Here is a 20898-nt window from a genome sequence, read left to right on the forward strand (position 1 = left end):
ATGGTAGGGAATGGAGACCCAGAAAGGGGTAAAGCAGGGATCCACAAGGAAATGACAGGGTGGGGAGTGGCTGTGGTAAGGAAAGCGGGGAACCAGAAGGGGGAACTGGTGGGTGGACATGGAAGCAGGAACCTAGAAAGAGAGGACTGGGGATGGAGAGGAGAAAGCAGACTCTGGCAGCAGAAGGGAAGGGAAGGGAGAAGTCGGGCTGGGGAGAAGCAGGGATTCAGAGATGTGGAGGTGGAGAATGGGTGGGGACAACAGGGATCCAGAAAGGGTGAATGTAGACAGGGAAAGGGAATGTGGGGCAACAAAGAGACCCTGCCACAGGTGGGAAAGGAGAGCAAATAGAGATCCTAGCATGGGAACGACAATGTGGGACCCAGATATGTGGGAGGAGAGAATGGGGGCCACACAGATCCCCTGACATGGCGAGAAGGTAACCATGTGTGGACACATAGAGCCCCTGGCATGAGGGAGGAGGGGTGTGTGGAGTTGCACGAGTCCCTGAAATAGAAGGGCATGGAAGGGTGGCACAATGGGAACTTGAGGAAGGAATAAATGCAAGGAACCCCCTGGCAGGTGCACAATCCACTTGACTTACAGAAGCTATGAAGCTGCATCCCCCAATAAACAAATATATGTAAATAAATACAAAATAAAAAAATCATGATATAATGAAGTATGCTCCAGTGGAAGGAGCAGGGGGTCTGGAAATCATGGCTCCTTGTTTCTACTATTGTTTTTTTCCCTGATTCCCTTTGAGCTAATTTAACCACACAGTACCTTAGTATGATTACTTCCTGGGGGTTTATGAAGCTTTGTAAAGTGTTGGATTATTATTATTGTCAATATCCTCAGATGAAAGATCCAGTATTACAACTTGCACTGATGTAGAACCTTTCATCCAATGATCTCATGGCACTTTACAAAAACAGATAAGTATTATTCATATTTTATAGATAGGGAACTGAGGCATAAAGATACTGAATTACTTAGAGTCACACAGCTAACCATTAATACAGTAGGCAACTGAATCCAGGTTTCATTACTCCAGGTATCCTGTTCTAACCATTAGCCAACACTATCAGTTAGCACAAAGCGGTGTTATATGAATGCTGATGCAGTAGTATGGGTCAAAAGCAATATCCTTCTAACACCAATTTTAGGGTCGTTTTTTTCCCCAGTCTGCATGCTTATCTTGAAGGACACAGAATAAGTACATAAAAATTAAGACACTGCTGTGACAATAGGGACTAGTTGTGAAAGTGACCTTCTGCACTGGACCCTTACATCATCAATGCCCGTGAAACAGTTCTGTGAAATTCAGCTATTATTACGAACGCAGGTCTGAACATTAATAGAATAGATACATGTTTAATAGGTGACTTATGATTCAATATTGGGATGTCCATATGTTTTTAGAATTAGAACACCTAGACATCCCAGATAGCCATCAACCACTACCAAAGAACTCCATTTACATTATCTTCATCTGTGTTAGGGGAAAACATTAATATACCTTCATAAAACAGACACACAAAGGAATACTTGCATAAGTTTACTGGTGGAAATATAATTTTGATACTTGATTCTGGGAGGGACTAATTGATACATTACCTATTCAAATCACCCTGCCTTTGTCCTCATGTGAAAAAATTTGAATTGTCTTAATATGGATATATTTTAATATTTTAGGGGTAAATACTACCCTGGCTGGAGCAGCAAGGGATTAGCACAGATGTTATCCAGTATATGCTTTGCTTGACTGTTGGAGTGGGGCGAAAAGGGCTCCCTATAATCTTTTGTCCTACCAGCTGCAGGAAGCAGGATTTATTATTGCTGTTTATATTTATATAATGTCTAAAATATGCTAGTCACTTTACAATATGTAAAAAAAAAATTAAAAAAATTCCTTGATTCAGTCCTTAAAATGCAGGTAGGCAGTAAGATTACTTTAGACATGTAAACTAAGAGGCTGGAAAACTGAAGGCACTTGTTTGTTCCACACTGAAAGGTTTCAGGAGAGCATTAGAATTTTATATTCAAAAATAGTTAGAGAATGAGTGAAAAAACAGTGTTAGGTTAAAATATCCCTGGGTGAAAAGAGTCACCTTGTCAAAATGACAGCTTGAGAGGACGTATGCACCTTTCCACTATGACTTCTGTGTCATATTGGCTTAGAAAAAATTGCAAGCCATTTTCATAAGCAGCAATGACCCTGCAAAGCTGAACGTAACAAGGAAAAAAACTCATTTGGTAAACTAAGACATACTTATTGAATGAGAATGTTCTGGATTCTAATTGTCTTTTTCACTAGAGGTATAACATGTGGAATGGATATTATGGCATACAATGGTTTTATTATAGAAGAGAACACATACTTCAGCAATGAAGACAGGTAGATAGGGTTATTTTCATCATCAGGCCCTGGTTAAGATTTGAACACGGCCACTGAAGGTAGTTACTGGCAGTTCAGTATTATATATGGTGGTTTCAGCACATTTTACACTGGATAGCCAACCACACACTGGTATTTTCCACACAGACCAAGGACCAAATTTGAAACTTCAGTTAAAATCTACTTCCAGTAAAGTTCCTTCATATTTATGAGCAAGATATATGATCAAGACAGTTTGAGGCATCATGCATTAACACTTCCCAGAATATCCCCTTCTTCGGTTACATATTAAAACAAATTTCCAGCGAAGTCATCTGACACTTAATAAGAAATAAAGGAAGCCTAGTGATTGGTCAAGTGTTGAACACATCTCATTAAACTTAATCTAATAAAATGGAAGTTTACTCTTTTAGGTAGAATTTGTATTTAAACTGAAACTAACTAGAGAAGAATTCACATCATACTGTGAATTGAAAGAGTTTGCCACCTACACAAGTCATCAAAGGCTTATCTGAACAAATCTATGGGTTATTCCTATTTTTTTTTTAATTTGGTATCTTTTCCACTCTAGCCAGATACAAAATAATGTTAGAGTATGTGGTTTCATGGGGCTAAAAAAAGATTACATCATCAATATGTCACAAAAATAAAGTTCACCGCAAACTCTGAAGAAGTCACTTCAAACAAAACAAACAAGAAACCAAACAAAAAGCCCCCCAAACAAACATATAAACAAACATAATGAGGTTTAGAGGCTCTGTGGCAAAATCATGTGTATAAGCTTCCAAAAATATTATGTCCAAGAATTTTTACAAGACTACCACAAAAACAATTTGTGTATGTATATCTCTGTGCATACATTACAGTGGAAGTTTGTACAACTACTTTAAAAAATACAATGCAAAACATGAAAGAAATAGGAAAACATAATTTATCACTGTCAACAAATATAGCAAGGTATCTAATAAATATGTTCTCTTAAAAATAATTAGTTGCACATCTAAGAAAGATCACAGACCAAGATGAAAGGAAAACTGTTCTAATTTGGCTCATTGCAAAGTTCTGAGTGTTTACAGGTGACTAGCCATTCTTGCCAAATATTAATTATACAAGGACTTATCTAATGCAAAAGTTGCACTGATTTAACTACATATCTATATAGTTAAAGTGGTACAACTCTTTTAGTGTGGATGCAACAAACTGGCATAGCAATTCCCACATGAGAAGAGGAATAAGGTAGACTGTTATAAGGTACCTTTGCATCACTATAACTGCACCCACAGTAGGGGCTGAACCAGTACAAATAGCTGTACTGGTACAAAAACTGTGTGAAGACCAGGATTTAGGTTTGAAAGTGTAGTTGACATGTTCATCGCCCAGCGATGGTGGGAACTATCTTTCGGAAAATTCAGATTATTTGGGGCACTATGTCCCAAAGGAACCCTCTTCTGGATAGCACAAAATGTAATGTAAGCAGAACAAGGGGTGGAAATGCTTGTAAAACTTTGAAAGGCAAAGCATAGTGGGCTGATGGCATGGGTTCCTACTTTCCAGGAACCCCTCTACAGGATATTGGGATGGAGCATGGAGGTCTGAGAGGATACAGCAGCAAGGAAGAAATTGTATTCTATACCACACTACTCTCAAAACCCTAATATATTTCTAAACAGGTTCCACTCTGTACATACACTGTTCAAAGTGAGGATGTGCAGAGACATAGAACACAGCTCCTAAGGGAGCCTGGCTGCCAGTCGGAAGGTGAGGCTGGACATCATCATTAAAGTGGCTGGCAATCTACACTAAAGCCCTAGGATCAACAAAATTTGCTTGATGATGATCAAGTTCTGTGGGTTTTAAACGCCTTATCTCAACTAGCCCATAAAACTGACAGCCCTCCACAAGAAGAAACTGCACAAGTCAGGCCTGGCAGAGTTTCTGAGTTTGATCTAGCCCCTGTTGAAGTCAATGGGAGTATCTCACTGACTTCAGCAGTAGCTGGATGAGGCTCTTTGTGCTTTTTTCCCATTCCAATTTTTTTTAATTACAGGAGAGAACTGGGCATATGGGATCAAAATACAAATAATTGTAAACTAGAGTCAATCATGTTTCTGTACTAGTGTAACAATCTTAACAGGAAATATGAAAAAAATGTAGTCAAATTCTTCTTACAGTTTTTAAACCTTTACAACAAACTGATGTTATTTTTGTTTTTCAATCTCTTTCATAGACCTCCATAATGGTGGTGCAATACTGAAATCACATCTCAACTGGTTGACACAGCCAACTATCTGACTTGTATACTGTTCTTTAGTCAAAATGACAATGCATGAATTTTCCCACTCAGGGTTTTATGGCTTTAGTTACATATACAAGAAAATTTCATGAAAACTCTCCAGCGAGATGACTTCACATATTCATGAAAAAGGTCACTGCAACAACATGTTCTGGAAAACTAGCCAGGAATCTATTTATTCATGTTCAGAAAGTACGTTGTCCTAGTTTTTTCCTGATTTTTTTTACACCGTTATTTAAGAATTTCCCTTTCCCCCTAAAAAGAAAACTTCTAACAACCTTTATGTACTTGAAAACAGTTATAATTTTTCTCTTCTCCAGACTAAACAAATCTAATTTTTTAAATCTTCCCTCATAGGTCATGTTTTCTAGACCTTTAATCATTTTTGTTGCACTTCTCTGGACTTTCTCCAATTTGTCCACATCTTTCCTGAAATGTGGCACCCAGAACTGGACAGAATACTCCAGTTGCGGCCTAATCAATGCAGAGTAGAGTGGAAGAAATACTTCTCGTGTCTTGTTTACAAAACTCTTGCTAATACATCCTAGAAGGATGCTTACTTTTTTTGCAACAGTGTTACACTGTTGACTCATATTTATCTTGTGACTCACTATGACCCCCAGATCCCTTTCTGCAGTACTCCTTCCTAGGCAGTCATTTCCCATGTTGTATGTGTGCAACTGATTGTTCTTTCCTAAGTGGAGTACTCTGCGTTTGTCCTTACTGAATATCATCCTATTTACTTCAGACCATTTCTCCAGATCATTTTGAATTTTAATCCTATCCTCCAAAGCACTTGCAATCTCTTCCAGCTTGGTATCGTCTGCAAACTTTATAAGTGTACTCTCTATACTAGTGGTGGGCATCCTGCGGCTCATCAGGGTAATGTGCTGGTAGGCCGCCAGACCGTTTGTTTACATTTGCATGGCTGCCTGCAGCTCCCTGTGGCCGCGATTTGCCATTCCCGGCCAATGGGAGCTGTGGGAAGCGGCATGGGCTGGACACTGCTTCCCACAGCTCCCATTGGCCAGGAACAGCAAACTGCGGACATTGAGAGCTGTGGGCAGCTGTGCAAATGTAAACAAACAGTCTGGTGGCCCACCAGCGGATTACCTTGACAGGCCGCAAGTTGCCCGCCACTGCTCTATACTATCATTGAAATCATTGATGAAGATATTCAACAGTTCCATACCCAGAACTGATGCTTGGCACGACCCCATGCGATATCAAAAGCCTTACTAAAAGTCAAGATATACCACATCTACCACTTTTCCCCTCACATACACAAGGCGTGTCAAAGAAAGCTATTAGGTTGGTTTGACATGATTTGTTCTTTACAAACCCATGCTGACTGTTACTTATTATTTTTAAGGTAATTGTAAATAGATTGCTTAATTATTTGCTTCATTATCTTTCTGGGTACTGAAGTTAAGCTGACTGGTCCGTCCCTGGGGTTGTCCTTACTTCCCTTCCCCTTCCCCATTTATTTCCCATTTACATTGCAATTAAGCATGTGATTTCACAGACATACTGCTGGAATTATGATTTCACTGGAAAGGCAGCAAAAAGAATCTAGGCTGAGAGGTAGACCGCTCTTTTCTACAAAGTGAGAAGATATGAAATAACTGCAAAAGGGAATACAGAATATTGCTAGACAAGTTAATTATATTAAAAGACTGACAGGGACTTACACAGTGTAGCAAACTTGAAAAAACAACAATATTATGTAGCTAACATTTTCAAAAGTCCCAGTAACCTGGAGATCCTCAATTTTTGAGTGCTCAGTTTGAGAACTTTAAAGTGGCCTCATTTTCACAAAGTGCCAAGCACCCACCTTTGATATGCTGGCCCTTTTAAGATGTCTCAAGTTGTGCCACCAAAAATTGAGGAACCCGAAGTCACTGGTCACATTTGAAAATCGTAGCCATATTTTTTTCCCAGGCTTGCTATAGTGTGAAAGTCCCCAATTAAACTCACTAGGAGACATTTTAATGAAACGGTGTTAAAAGTATATCGGCAAAGCAGTTTTCATAGAAAATGAAGGCCAGTTACTATGGGAACTCCATTTTTTAGGATATCTTGGGCCTGATTTCAAAACTGAGGAGCACTCAGAACTCCCTGTGGTTCAATGAGAGCTGTGGGTGCTCAACATATCTGGAAATAAGGCCAAAGGCCTCTCCAGCTGGACATCCAAAAATAAAGGCTCACAAAATCATTGATCACTTTTGAAAATTTTGTCCTAATATTTTTGAAGTGTAAAGCATCCCTGAATAAACTACCTTTCACTACAAATACTGTATATACACACTTAAAATATAATGTTTTTATTTCAAACCCTTCTCCGTAACTGATTGATCTCCAGTTTAGTGCTACCTCAATTCACTCTAATTACAAGGTTTATTGTAACATCATTCTGGTAAAAAACTTATATATCTTGGCACCTTACATAAGATTTGTCAAAGAAAAAGAAATCTATTATTTTGCTTGAAGTGAACCTGTCAGATTTGTTCACTGGGTTGAAAAGAGAAGTTGTAGTCACATACTGAGCATTTTTATACGTTTTATGATTGAGAAGGATTAGTTCAGTCTCACAACAGCACAAAAATGATCACAGAAGGAGAACAGCAACTGAAGTCTAAAGTAATCTCTTGTTCAATCTAATTCATATTTGTGTCTTCTCCCCTCAGTTATGGGGTCCAAAGGGATGGAAAGTAAAGCCTGCATTTTGCAGGCTTCTGGAACTTTGCAAAAAATAGATATTAGGAGCCAATTGATTTCTCCTTCCTCTCCCTCTGGGGCTCTCTCATAGAATGCCCTCATGAACTACATAATGTCATTCTAGCTAACCAGTAAGCTCAACACATTACTTTTTATCATGCTGAAATGTCACTCTGTATTTAGGCTCACAGCTGAAACAGATTTTTCAGCTCATAACAGTACTGTTGGGAGAACATCCATTTATAACATGGAGCCTCCAAGCTCAAAAAGAAAGATGTTAATTGCCACAATATCTTGATTATGGAGATGTTTACAGAATAAAATTAACAACAAAACAAGAAAGAAACTTTTTCTTGGGAGGAAATCCATATAAAAAGAAATCAGTTGACTGCAACAAATGAAAACAAGTCAATAATTCACCACAAAATGCATTGGAAGAGACATTGCATATAGTGAATGACAGATGCAGAATAACATGAAAATCAGGTATGCCAAACCAAGGTAGAAAATTGACACTAGAAAAGTTAACTTGGTTTCTGCACTTTCAACATAGCAATTAAGGACTTTTCATTCTAACCTGGAGGAGATTTAACTAGAATATCTTTTGTTCTGTTTACAAATTCCTCTACTGAAAATGTTGTCTTACCTTTGTTCATATCAATCAGCTGCTTCTTCTTCTGCTGCCGCTCTAGTCTCTCTCGTTCAGCTTTCTCTTTTGCCAGCTTGGCTCTCTTGCTCTTCTCCTCCATTTCTCTTCTCTTGTTGTTTTCCTTCAGTGCCTCCTGTATAAGAAATGTTGAAAATAGGATTTTTCCATGATTTATGCACTGTAAATTGGGGAACTGGTAATTTAATTTTAAAAAATTTGCCCGTACTGGGGCTACACTATTGCTTCCTGAAGAGAGATTTATGTGCTTTTGATAGCATTAAGTAAATAACTTTATTTAGTCAAAGCCTCCTGTTTCTTTTTCTATAAGAAAAAAAAAATCAGGTACAAATCAAGCCAAAACATTACAGCTTGGGGAGGTGGGAAATTAAAGAACCATCTGTGTTAAAGAATTACTGAAGGATGATATTTTGCACAAGTGAAGCAGATTTTTACCTAGATTAGATACACTTAAAAGGGAGGTTTTGAAATACACAGTGCCTACTAGACCAGTAATAAAATGAGGTGTTAATCTACTATTTTATCATGTATCCAATAAGGGAAAAGGAAAAAGAGTTAGTACCTAATGATCCTGAACATGTAGCAATCTATACAACCCTTGGAGAGAGTGCAACATGAAATACTAATAGATTTGAGAGAGATAGAGAAGATGATTAGAAATACTGAAATAGTTCTTCACAACTAGAACAGCAGGTAACACCTATGGGGAGATGAAATGCATGAAATTTTTCTATAGCAATCCCCTGGGCTTACGTAGGCAAGATAATGGACCTACGTCAGACTGTCTCAGACAGAAACCTTGAGGATGGCAAGTGGCAAGCTGGAAGAAAGGCAAGTCCCCCGTGTGAAGGCACTTTATATACAAGTTACTACAGTTCTGTTGGTTTCTACTGCAGTTTAATTTATGCTTTCTAAAATGTTCTGGTTGAGATTTTCAAAGCAGTCTAGGTCAGTGGTTCTCAAACTTTTGTACTGGTGACCCCTTTCACATAGCAAGTGTCTGAGTGCGACCCCCCTTATAAATTAAAAACACTTTAAAATATATTTAACACCATTATAAATGCTGGCGGCAAAGCAGGGTTTGGGGTGGAGGCTGAGAGCTCCTGGCCACCCAATGTAATAACCTTGCGACCCCTTGAGGGATCCCGACCCCCAGTTTCAGAACCCCTCGTGTAGGTGATTTTGATATAAATCCTGCATTTACACTAAGGGAAGCGATCTGTCTGAATTTCTTAAATTCTAAAAATTTCAGCCCAAATCATGCAAATGACATAACTCAAACCTACAAAGGAGGAGGAACATATTTGGTCAAAAGAGCCCATCATGATGCGTTGTTCCCTGCTGCCCTTTACACATGGAATAACCGGGCCATTTTAGGCTCAGCCAAAAACGCTTACTTTCTGTACATTTAAGGACCCCATAAAGACATCTTTTTTATGGTTAGAGCTGGGCTAAATACTTTTGGCGAATAGTTTATCTGGTGGAAATTGCAGTTTTGGTCAAAGCAAAATTATTTATGAATTTATGTCAAATTTGCTGAATAACTTCAACTGAACCAAAAAATCAAAATGTTCTGAAAATGTTAAATCAAAATAATTGTTTTTAACATTTTTATAACATTCTGGTATTTTGGGCTGGAGTCACAAAACCTCTTGATAAGGAGGAGAAGGTGGTGGTAGTGATGATGAGGCTCGTAGCCTCCTTAAAACTTTTAGCCCAGTGGTTAGGGCACTCACCTAGAATGTGGGAGTCCCAGGTTCAATTCCCCTTTCCGCCTGCTATGGTGAAGAAATTTGAATTTTGGTCTCTCACATTGTAGTAAAGTGCCCTAGCCACTGGGCTATTCTGGTGTGTTTACACAGGGATAAAAAGATAAAACAAAGCCATGGCAGGCCCGGGTCCATTGACTCAGGCTTGATGGGCTGAAAATAGTGTAGATGCTTGGGCTCGGGCTGGAGCCTGAGACCGTGAAGGGTCCCAGGACTCTGGCTCCATTCTGAGCGCAGATGTTTACATAGCAATTTTCAGCCCTGTAGTCAGAGCCAGGCCAGCCAGGGCCGTGTTGTGGGTCTTTTATCCCTGTGTATACGTACCCTGAAAGAACCCACCCCATATGGCATCCTATTTAGTAGCTAATGACCTGTTTTTCCCCCAGAGGTGCTAGGTACCTACAGCTCCCACTGATATCAAGGGAATTCAAGGTTCAGAGCACCTCTGAAAATTAGACCTTAAGATTGGTATTTACTGCACCAAGTACACTGTTAAAAAGCAACAATATTTTGAGAGAAAGAAAAAAAAGAAGAAAACAATATTTTATCCCTTCTTTTTTTGGACAGTTCTGTTTCTGCACATTTGATCACAACTGGCAGACACTTCATTTCATTGCAACTTCACAAACTGCAATGAAAGTAAATCCCCATAACCTTAAGAAAAAAACAAATAAGAAATGTCACAGATTAACAAACTAGTAGCCCAGTAGCCATTGACACTGATTTGAATAAGCATGGATTTGCCTGTACTGTACACTTTATCTGCTGGGTAGTCCCAGACATCTATATAATAAAGTTGCGGACTGATTAAAATCCATAACAAGTGTCTCCTATCCTTCTTGTGGTGTACCCAGACAAATACAATCCAGAAAAAACACCTAGGACTAAGACTAGCCGTAACATGTGATGTACTTCATCCAGTGCACTCAATGCCCCAACATCATCTATGTGGGTGAAACAAGAATAGCTATGCTCTCGAATGAACTCACACAGAAAAATAATACAAGATAAAACCACCACTATTATTTGTGGGCAAAAAATTTTCAAAAAACGATCACTCCATATCTGACCTCTCAGTTCTCATGCTCAGAGGAAACCTGCACAACACCATCGAAAGATGAGCCTGGGAAATTAAATTCTATAACTCTGGTAGACACCAAAAACCATAATTAAGACACTGGATTTACGGCTCATTACAATAATCTGCAACCCACTCAACCTCCTTGTTCTATGACTGTAGAGATGTTAATCACCCATTTCACCTTGAATGGTCTCTTGCAACATCTGTTTCTATTTCATCTTGCATTTCGCTGTGACACTGAGTATCATTCCCAGACCTGATGAAGAGTTCTGTGTCAGCTTGAAAGTGTCTCTCTTTCACCAATAGAAGTTGGTCCAACAAAAGATATTACCTCACCTTGTCTAGCTAATCTCCTTGGACCAACACTGCGCACGCACACACTTGTGTGTCTGTCCATCTTTCTGGCTAACTTTAAATGAATCTTTGCCAGCTATATATAAAACACATGCATTCTCCTTCTGATTCATCTACAGAAAACTCTGCATGCCAAGAGCTTAACCATAGATGGGTGAGAAAGGGAGCCCTATGAATTTTTTTCACGTTTTTTCTGTGTTCATTTTGAAAAATTTTGCCATTGTGAAAATGGCAAAATTGTTTGAGAGTGGCATCTTCCCATCTGGCAGAATAGCTATGCCAGGTGCTGGCTTGAGGAAAGTTAATAAAGGGAAAAATTCTTTCTGGGGACCTCAAACTTCCACTATGTCTAGTACCTGCTCTTTCCGTAGTTCACTGTTAGAGGGAGTCTCCTGTGCCCAAGATTGAGTTAGAATCTTATATACCTCAGCTCAGGAGAAAATGGTATCAGTTGTAGTATAAATAGACTTTGTTTAAAGGACAAATCTTTCCCATCTGGCCACCCCATATTTGGGCTTCTGCAAACATTCATAAGCTTTGGAAGAAGTTCATAAGCTTTGAAAACTGAAGAGTCAATTTTCACCTGCAAAATTTGCCTTTTAGAGTTCAGTGATAAAAATTGCATGGATATGGCAAAGATTTCTTCCTGGCTGAGGATGACAAGGAGATCAGCTAGGGAAAGAAACAATAAAAGGGCCAAAACAGATTTTAAAACTTTTCAATCTTCACACTTTTTCATTTCTCCTTTCTTCTGCTGGCCTTTATTCTGTTTACATTCTCCTTCATATTACTGTGCTAAAGCTCTTTGCTTATGACACACCATGGTGCAATTTCAGGTTATCTTTTTTTTGGGTATTGAACACCAGCCATGCCCTTTTCTGGGATGCCCTGCTTCAATACTGGCAACGTTTTATACTTAGAAATTGCGTTTTAAAAAGAGGAAGTTTGTGTTACTACAATATAAGTCAATAAAAACTCAAACCATATAGCACCAATTGCCAGTTGTACTACACAACTATGCATTGCTCTTACAACACAAAACACTACATATTAAGTTAATAGTTACACGTCACATTTAAGTGTTGCAAAACAAAAGAAAATTCAAAGTTACGAATAAAAATCTTGCTGTGGGCACCTGCAGCACATTTGTAAAGATACTCATATAATATTTCCCTCTCAAAATATACGTAAGTTCATATAAAATCTTTCATCAATATGAATTGTACTTTTATTCAAAGAGATACATTTTTGGTGTTTAATGAAAAGGTTCAGAATTATTTTGTTCTACAAGGTGGTTTTGTCATCCACTTTTCTTTGGCAAAATGATCACTGTAATACAGAAGAAAAATAAGGATTACATTTTACAGTGGAAAGTGGTAGGTATAAGAGACGGGCTGAGTGATCATGTTTCATGTGGCAGTTGTCTTCTTCGGGATTATGTTAAAAGCGGATTTGATTAAAGTGCATAAAAATCTTTAAATGAAGTTTCCATTTTTTACCCAGGACAAAGGGGTATAAGTGAAAATAACAGAAAGAACAACTTTCGAGTAGATGTTAGGAAATGTTTTTTCATGCAGAAAGAATCATGAATGCATACAAAGGTTTACTCTTCAGTGTTGTTGGGGCCAAAATATTTGTGTAATTTAGAAAACCGTGAGATGCTACCATAGTGGGGACTAAGGATTGAAAAAGGAAAAAAGCACTTAGAGGGAAAATATCACTTTTTTATATAAAGTGCTCATAAAGAATGCTGTACTTATTTCCCCAGGCATATTAATCCTATATCTTTGTTATATCAGATATTAAGAGAAAGAGTCTATTTAATGATCAGGATAAATGTGACATTAAAAAAAACGATGGAAAACATTTAATTCTCTACGTATTTTTCATTCTCTGTAGTCTGGCATAATATTTGGGGAAGGAAAAGTGCAGATGGGAACACTAATTTCAGATTTCCAGTAAAGTATAAATATTATAAACAAATGGCCCTCTTGAATTTAGCTAAAACCTTAATTATGACCTATTTGGGGGACTAAATATCATGCACAAACACAATCCTAAGTATATTTGTTGGTGTAGAGTACCAGAGAGCTTTCAGGTTAATATTTTTTTTTCCTCACTTGCGCATTGAAGATCAGATGAAAAGTTTATTTGAGCTTAATTGTACAAATGACTCCTTCTGGGCAGAGAAATACATTCTTTGAGGAAATTATCTGTTGTTTAGGAAGCAAGTTGAAGCAAAATGTAAGTACATGTTCCCCCTTGTCTTTATTAGGATTCACTGAAGTAAGCCTCTTGTTTTCAGCACAGCCAGCTTACTGCTCAGCTTCCTTAAGAATCAAATAAAAAATTAATGCGTCTCTTACATGCTGTACATATCTTGAGGTTTGATGGACAAACAGATCTTTGCACACTAACACAGTTGTGAATAGCATCACAAAGGTAAATTATTAAAAAGAAGAACAAAGAAACAGATTGTAGTGTGCAAAATCTCCTTGGATATTAAAGATGCAGTTAGTTACAAAGCGGTCATGCACTGATAATGAAGGCTGGCTCTGATCCCTAAGGCCTTCCTTTAAATTTGCCTTACAACTGCAAAAAACACAACCTGAAGTTGTAAGAAAAAAAACGTCTTTCTCCTCACAGCTCATTAGAACGGTGAACTTTGATTAACTGGAAATGAATCTATAAGCTACAGGAATGCAAGCTTAGTGTTGCCAAACTAAATATGTTTTTTTTTCTCATTATATATCTGAGTATTCCATTACCTCTTTGGGATGAATGACAAATTCAAATAAAATGTTAACCCAATAACAAAGGAAAGGAACCCTGAAACATGACGAACCAAGGTAGTATAAAATGTAGCAGGCAAAGCTTGTGATTCCCAGTGGGTGAATATGAAACAGTAAGGGTAAAAATCATGATTGCACTCGTGATTTAATCTTGTGGTTCATGCATCAGAGGCCTCATGTCTGAAATGGAACTTCTAAGGGATGTCATTAGAGATTATGACTCCTGGCAAATACTGCTACTGTGGTATATTCAGTGGGGAGATGGGCTTTGCTAACCATCTCATCAACACCACAGCATAACTGCTGAAGATGACAATATAGTACATTAATGCAACAGTGGTTTTCCATGTGTAATGAGATGAGTGAATAAAGATCAGGGCTAGTAACAAAAAGCCAACCATGCTGTATGTCCTTTAACTTTGTATAATACATTTATGTGCTGTACATTTGAAAAATAGATTTTAGGAGAATAGATTTTGGACTACAGTCTTAATTGCTACTTCCACCCAAATATTTAAAATATTTGATAAAAATCAAAATCTTGACTTCATAATTGACATGGAAAGCCCTCATTCAGATAATTAATGGAAGATTTGAAATGAGTAGTTACACTTCAACAAAATGTACACTTATCATTAAAAGCAAAATGACAGAAACTGGCTACACACAGATTTTTAGTTCTTTTCCACTTTAAGCTAAAGATATGTAACCTTCATGCAGTTTTCTAATTAGCCATTAGTTGTTATAATTTCATTTATTTAGTTTTTTGTCACAATACAATACTCAGCCACAATGATCAAGCCAGGTGAATACAAATAAAACAAAAATAAAAATTGGAGAAAAATAAAGGAATACAGAGGCACTCAGGTTGCTAAATCTGGCCTATGAATGTAGTGATCAGAAGTAGCTATTCTCTGATGTCAATTAAATGAATTGGTGAATGAATTGATCGATAGCATAAAATCTCAGCACAGCCTGAAAGGACCGTAGCAACTGAACTACTCTCTCATCCCAGAAAGTCGTCCTTCTGGGTCAGGGTGGAGGCTCATTGGTCGAGCAGTATGCAAAAGCTTTGATCGTTGCATGTCTGCTCTGCGTGTGCAGAGAGAACTTAACAGAGCTTGCCAGCACTGTATTCATTTAAAATCAAGGTAGAATAATAGTGTGAGATCACTGCCTAGAGCGAGCAGCTCAAGTGCAAAGACTCAGAAACTTTGGTACACCCTGACCTTGATATTGTACATTAAAAATTACTCCCAGGAAGAAAATTCTCTGTTGAAAAACCTTCGGGAGAGTTAATGGAGAATGCGAGAACTGCCAAGAGTTGCAAAGAAGATTGTGCAGGATTGATGTAAGTTAATTAATGCCTGTGTAATGCTGCAGAGAGTAAAGGATGATACAGCAGCCTCCATTCAGAAGGGAATTGATAGAAGGTCTGAAGGAACTGGTGTGGAGACTGCGCAATGTTCCTTTTTATAATTTCATTATGATGTTTTTAATGTAGTATAACATTGGTCAGATTAATTTTCCATAGTATTTCAGTTATGATCAGCTGTGTTACAATCTTTATCACTTTTTAGCTCCATATTCTTTTAGTACTTCATGTACTTAAGTGTAGAAAGGATCTAGGTACTCAGCACTATAAGTCTGAACATGGGACTGGTAGGGACAAGGAGCCAGGTGGGAGCTATTAGGTTAGATTAAATCCAGTGCCTATTTGGGCTTACTCTACCACTGCACATGTTTAGTCACTGGTGTGGAACCATGTAGTTAGGTGGTGTGCAGAATCATAAAATTGCTTTGTGTCTAAATATGAACCCAGCGGGAGCCACTTTGATTAATAAGTACATTGAAAGACCTCATAATGGGATTCCATTCAGAAGATCTTTGGATCCAAATTTTATGTTGAATGAGTCCTTCTTAGCCTAAGGCTTTGCCAGCAAAAATTTGGAACTTCTACTGTTTATTTTTCCATACCTTTCTGCTACCCCATACAGGCATTTTTAAGACTATTCCATGGACCCGTTACTTTCTAAGCATTCTGAATACGGATATTTAACCATCCCATAGTAAGCTGGTGGGCAGATCTCTACATCTCAGTTTGGTCTCAATTTATTTATTCAATTGCCAGGCATTCAAGACATGTAATAAGACTTCAGCTTGGTCAACTTTGTTTACTAAGGTAAAGGGATGACTTGAGAACATGTTATAAGTTCCTACATGGGGAACCAAAATGGACTCTTCAATCTAGCAGACACAGGTACGACAAAATGTGGGGGCTCGGTGTTGAAGCATGATAAATCTGACTGGAAAAGAGGTTAATTAATCATGGGAACAATTTACCAAGGGCTGTGGTAGCCTTTCCATCATTGACAAGTTTAAGATTAAGATTGAATGTTTTTCTAAAATAAATATGCTCCAAAATGTAAACAAGAATAAATTCATGGAAGTTCTATGGTCTGTACTGTGCAGGAGGTCAGACTAGATGATCACGTAGTCCCTTCAGGCTTTATAATCTATGAATCTATTAGTAGCCGTGGTATTACCATACCATAGTAGTATTACCATAGCACCGAGGATGCCCAGTCACGGATCAGGACTCCATTGTGCCAGACAGTGTACAAACACAGACCATCATTTATTATTAATTATTATTATGGACCCACTGAGAATTGCACCCATTCATAGAGGGTCTGGTAAATAACCCAGGGAAATGGTCTCTGTGCCGAACAGCTTGCCATTTCATTTAAGCAATGTATAGCAAGCAAATGCAACAAACTGGAAGGAAGGATTACAAGGTTAACTGAAATGGCATTTGTGCTAAAACACACTGAAAACTACCATGGTGAAAAACATTTTTCCTGTGAAGAAAGTAAAACAAATGCTCAGTTCCCTCCATTTTAAAGTGGACAAGAGACAACTTAGCTTTATGAAATCTAGGAACACTTGAGATACGTGTGGGCTAATGCTGGCTGTCAAACCATTAACAGTTAATCATGCTTTACATTTTGCTGGAGCACAAAGAACAGCTTTTGTACCACTGAGTAACCTCAAAGTGCATCCTCCATATGCTGACTGATTGACAATCAATGGTCATTGTTGATACAAAACTACAGCTGAGTTTGTTTTTTTCTTTTACAGGAACCCATTCATCTACACTGCCAACTGATAAACTGCTCATATATGCTTAAATGTTTACTCCCTTTGGACTATAAACTGTGCTTCATTTCTTCATAATCGAATTTAAAGACTTTATCTCTTACTCAAGCACAAGCGGGGATACTTGGGTTCAGGAAAGCAGAGTTATTGTTGAGACACAGACTACCAGACATAATTTGCTCATGTGGAAAAAGAATAAGAAAAAAGCTTATCTGTAACTTGTGACAGCCAGGCCATTAAATGCTTGTGATCACCTTTTCCAATTCAGTCCAACTTTTTTTCTGGCAGACATTCTGTTTTCAAATATTAGTTTTAGACTGGTCAATATGTGCTTGTGAATGTATCTGCATAAAAGGCAGAGCCTGCAGATCATAAGTCTTGTGAGTCACCCTCCTTATTTTGGGAGTCCTTCTCTAAATGCCAGGTAAATAAGATATAATACAGTTTTGTGGGGGTTGAAGACTTAATTTGACTGAAAACAGCCATCACATCCTTGTAAGAGAAGAGTTTTTCTTAAAGAATTTCAGTGAATTAGTTAAGGAAATGCCAAGAAAGACAAATTAAAACAAAATGAATGTTAGCTATTTAGAATGCAATCCACGTAACCTCAAAGGGGTGACTTTGTCTGAAACGATGAGAAAAAAGGGTTGTGGGTCTTTCCGCCCCTTCCTCAGGGGTTGAGAGGAGGTGGCAGGAATGGGGGAAGGCATCAGCTGAGTGCTTGTTGAGCCACAGCAAGCCACTGGTTCCTGTGCCTCTGGGGTAGGTCACATAAGCTCTGTTCCTCCACCCTGAGCCCCCTCTCATGCCTGAATTTACAGCTCCCACCTTTCCACCCATGGGATTAGTACAGGCCGGGATTTTTGCTACTGGCATTGCGCTAGTGACCTTTCTGAGAACTGGGAAGGAATTTTTCCCTCAGCACCAAAGTGGCCTCGGTGGCGTGGGTTTTTTTGCCTTTTCCACAGCAGCTCAGGGACCCAGAGATGTAGGTCAGGAGGTCAGGTTCAAACTGTCGTGACTGAGCAGGTGTCCAATGCAGGTACTTGTTCCACACATCAGCGTCCAGTTCCCTGATAAAGCAGAATTTAAAGTAGACTTAGGGAAAGGCATCCCCTAAAGATGCTGGGGAATGGGGTTGGGGCACTTAATATTTGGCACAGTGAGGAGACAACCCCTCTTCCTCAACCTCTTAACCTTCATAAGAAGGGAGGGTGGAAGAGTCCCAGCAATGCCTAGGACCAGGTTTGGAGGAGTGGGGATCTAATGGCAGCTCTCTACCAAGTGGAAACAATTAAGAAAGGAATCATGACCTGCGCTGTATGAATTATTGCTGGTAGTTCCCAGATAAGTCAAGTTAATCAAGTTGTGACCTAACTGAACCACGTCCTCCGTTTCTTCCTGCATGTCCAAGACAATGTCACAGAGCATTTGATAAGAATTTGGTTGGCTAAAGTAAGGATCCATAGTAAAATGGAGTAAAATGGTATCTTGCTTAACAACCTGAATTACTATTAATATTTGTTAAGTGCCCCAAGCTGCACTAAACAGAACATAAAAGGCAGTGCACCTGCCCAATGGTACTTACCCTGATCTATAATTCTGTTATAAACCAAGAATAAAGGAGATTGAGTTTACCCTTATTAGAGAAAAGACTAAATCAATGATACTAGAAATTAATGTCTCTTCTGTAAAACATCTGTGTAAAAATGGCATCTTCTTACTCAACAGAACTACTCTCTAATCATTTAGTCCTGTTTACGTAGAATTGCCAACACAGCCATTGTGAGGACAGGGAACCAATCTAATGCAAGAGAGCCTGCAAGCGAAGAAGAGACCAAAAGGGATGCAGGGATGGGAGGGTGGTCCTGAGCATCCTGAGGAAAAGGCTGTTTTGCCGCCTTGATTTATTATTTTCTTCCTTCTTCCATGCAGAAGAATCAGAAAAGGGAAGGCATGGTAAAGGTGACTGACCTGCCTGCTCTGTGCTTCCAGCAAGGAGAGGAAAAAAAAAAAAAAGATAAGGAGAAGGAGGTGTAGGCATAGCTTTTGTAAACCAGAATAATGGACGGTTCTCTTTCTAGTTCCCGCATCTCTAGATGGAACCATAATAGCTCAGAGTACCATCATGACCTATAGGGAACAGTTGACTAGATTACTAGGCAGGATTGCTGTCAATTTTATTTGACTAGTTGCAGTCATATGGTTGACAGCCTTCCAGATTTAAAGCAGTCCCTTAACTGACGGCCCTTATAACTAACTCTACAGTGTATTTTCTGCTGTTATAATCATCACATAATAGTACCAAAATAACGCTACCTTTAAAGCACAAAGCTAATCATGTAGTGGTAAAAACTATGTAAGAGAAACAATTAGACATTTTAATGGCAACTTGGTATGTGGAGGAGGAGAAGTGATTCAAAAATAAAGTTGGAAATCAGGGGAGAAGAGAAAAACAAAGAAACAAACAAGGCAGGCTTGTTGGGCTAAGTGCCCTTTTCCAAAGCACGGAAAACATTTTGATAGTAATCAATATCTGTATCTGCTCACAAAGCAACTGAGAAAGGTCAGCCACTGCACCATCCCATATTGCCTCCCTTATAACTTCCTTTCTTCCTGATGCTAAGGGATAATGCAACAACAACTTATTCATAGGGAACATTTTGCTGAAAAAATCATATGTGAAGATGAACTGCAAGACTCAAGGGAATTTTCTCTTATTTTGCAGTCACTGATATGCTTTGATCACGACAATGAAAGTTAGTTTTTGGCCTAACATTGACTGCTTGGGATTTTAAAAAACTCTAATATCTTGTCATTTATTGTCATAACTTCTGAAAACCTAGAACAAATCCCACTAGGAAAAGAAGTCATTTTTGGACACATTTCATTTTTAGATGAGACAAAAAAAGCAACATCCCCACAATGTTGTTAAAGATTAATTTATCCATTTAGGCCCTTTTTAAATTTGCTCTGGAAGCTTATGTCTTATTAAAACTAATTGACACATGTATCTTGTTTAAACTAGTTTTATTCTAAGTTCCTATTATTAAATATTATTTTTCTGTTCTCTGCAATATACGTTTAACTTTTGATGAAGATAACAATTAGAGAAGAAAAATATGTATATCTGCTTCTGACCCAAAGTAACCATAATCTGCTTAAAATAGCAAACAAGGGTTGGTGGCTATTTTTCACTCAGAAACGAATAATCTAATTATCCTTTTTTAAGTACTCATTGAAACCATTCACTCTACACTTCTCTGAAGAAAACAACATGAGTTTGCCAGTGAGATTAAATATCTTGGCAACATTAAAGTAACTTGACTTCAGTTGTGTTATTCTTGTGTAAATTATGTTGAAGTCAATCGCTGAATATTTATATGGAATGTTCACAGGAGACATTTAGAACATATTTTTAACTTCATTTAATTTTGACTTTTCTTTTCACTCCACCCTTAAGAACATCCTGATGGGCTATTTGTTTAGCCAGCTTGGAAACTTACTAAATGAGCCATGAAACCCTGGAATAGTGTAAAGTTGGAAGGGAGTTAACAGTGGCTGTGAACCAGAACACAGCAACATACAACTGGCTATACCAAAGATCACTAGTCTATTTACTTCAGTATCCTGTTTCTGACAGAGAAAGATATTGTAGCGGAAA

General features: G+C 38.3%; 1 protein-coding gene across 3 annotated transcripts in view; it reads right to left on the reverse strand.

Moving 5' to 3' along the window:
• Nucleotides 1-20898, reverse strand: part of DIAPH2 (diaphanous related formin 2) — an 837317-nt gene that overhangs the window by 176808 nt on the left and 639611 nt on the right. For all 3 annotated transcript variants that reach the window (XM_077825677.1, XM_077825676.1, XM_077825675.1), the window contains one exon: nt 8059-8194. In XM_077825677.1, coding sequence (XP_077681803.1) covers nt 8059-8194 — 136 coding nt within the window. The remainder of the gene's footprint in view (nt 1-8058; nt 8195-20898) is intronic.

The sequence above is a fragment of the Eretmochelys imbricata genome, chromosome 9, assembly GCF_965152235.1.
Source record: "Eretmochelys imbricata isolate rEreImb1 chromosome 9, rEreImb1.hap1, whole genome shotgun sequence".
In the NCBI taxonomy this organism is placed as follows: Eukaryota; Metazoa; Chordata; order Testudines; family Cheloniidae; genus Eretmochelys; species Eretmochelys imbricata.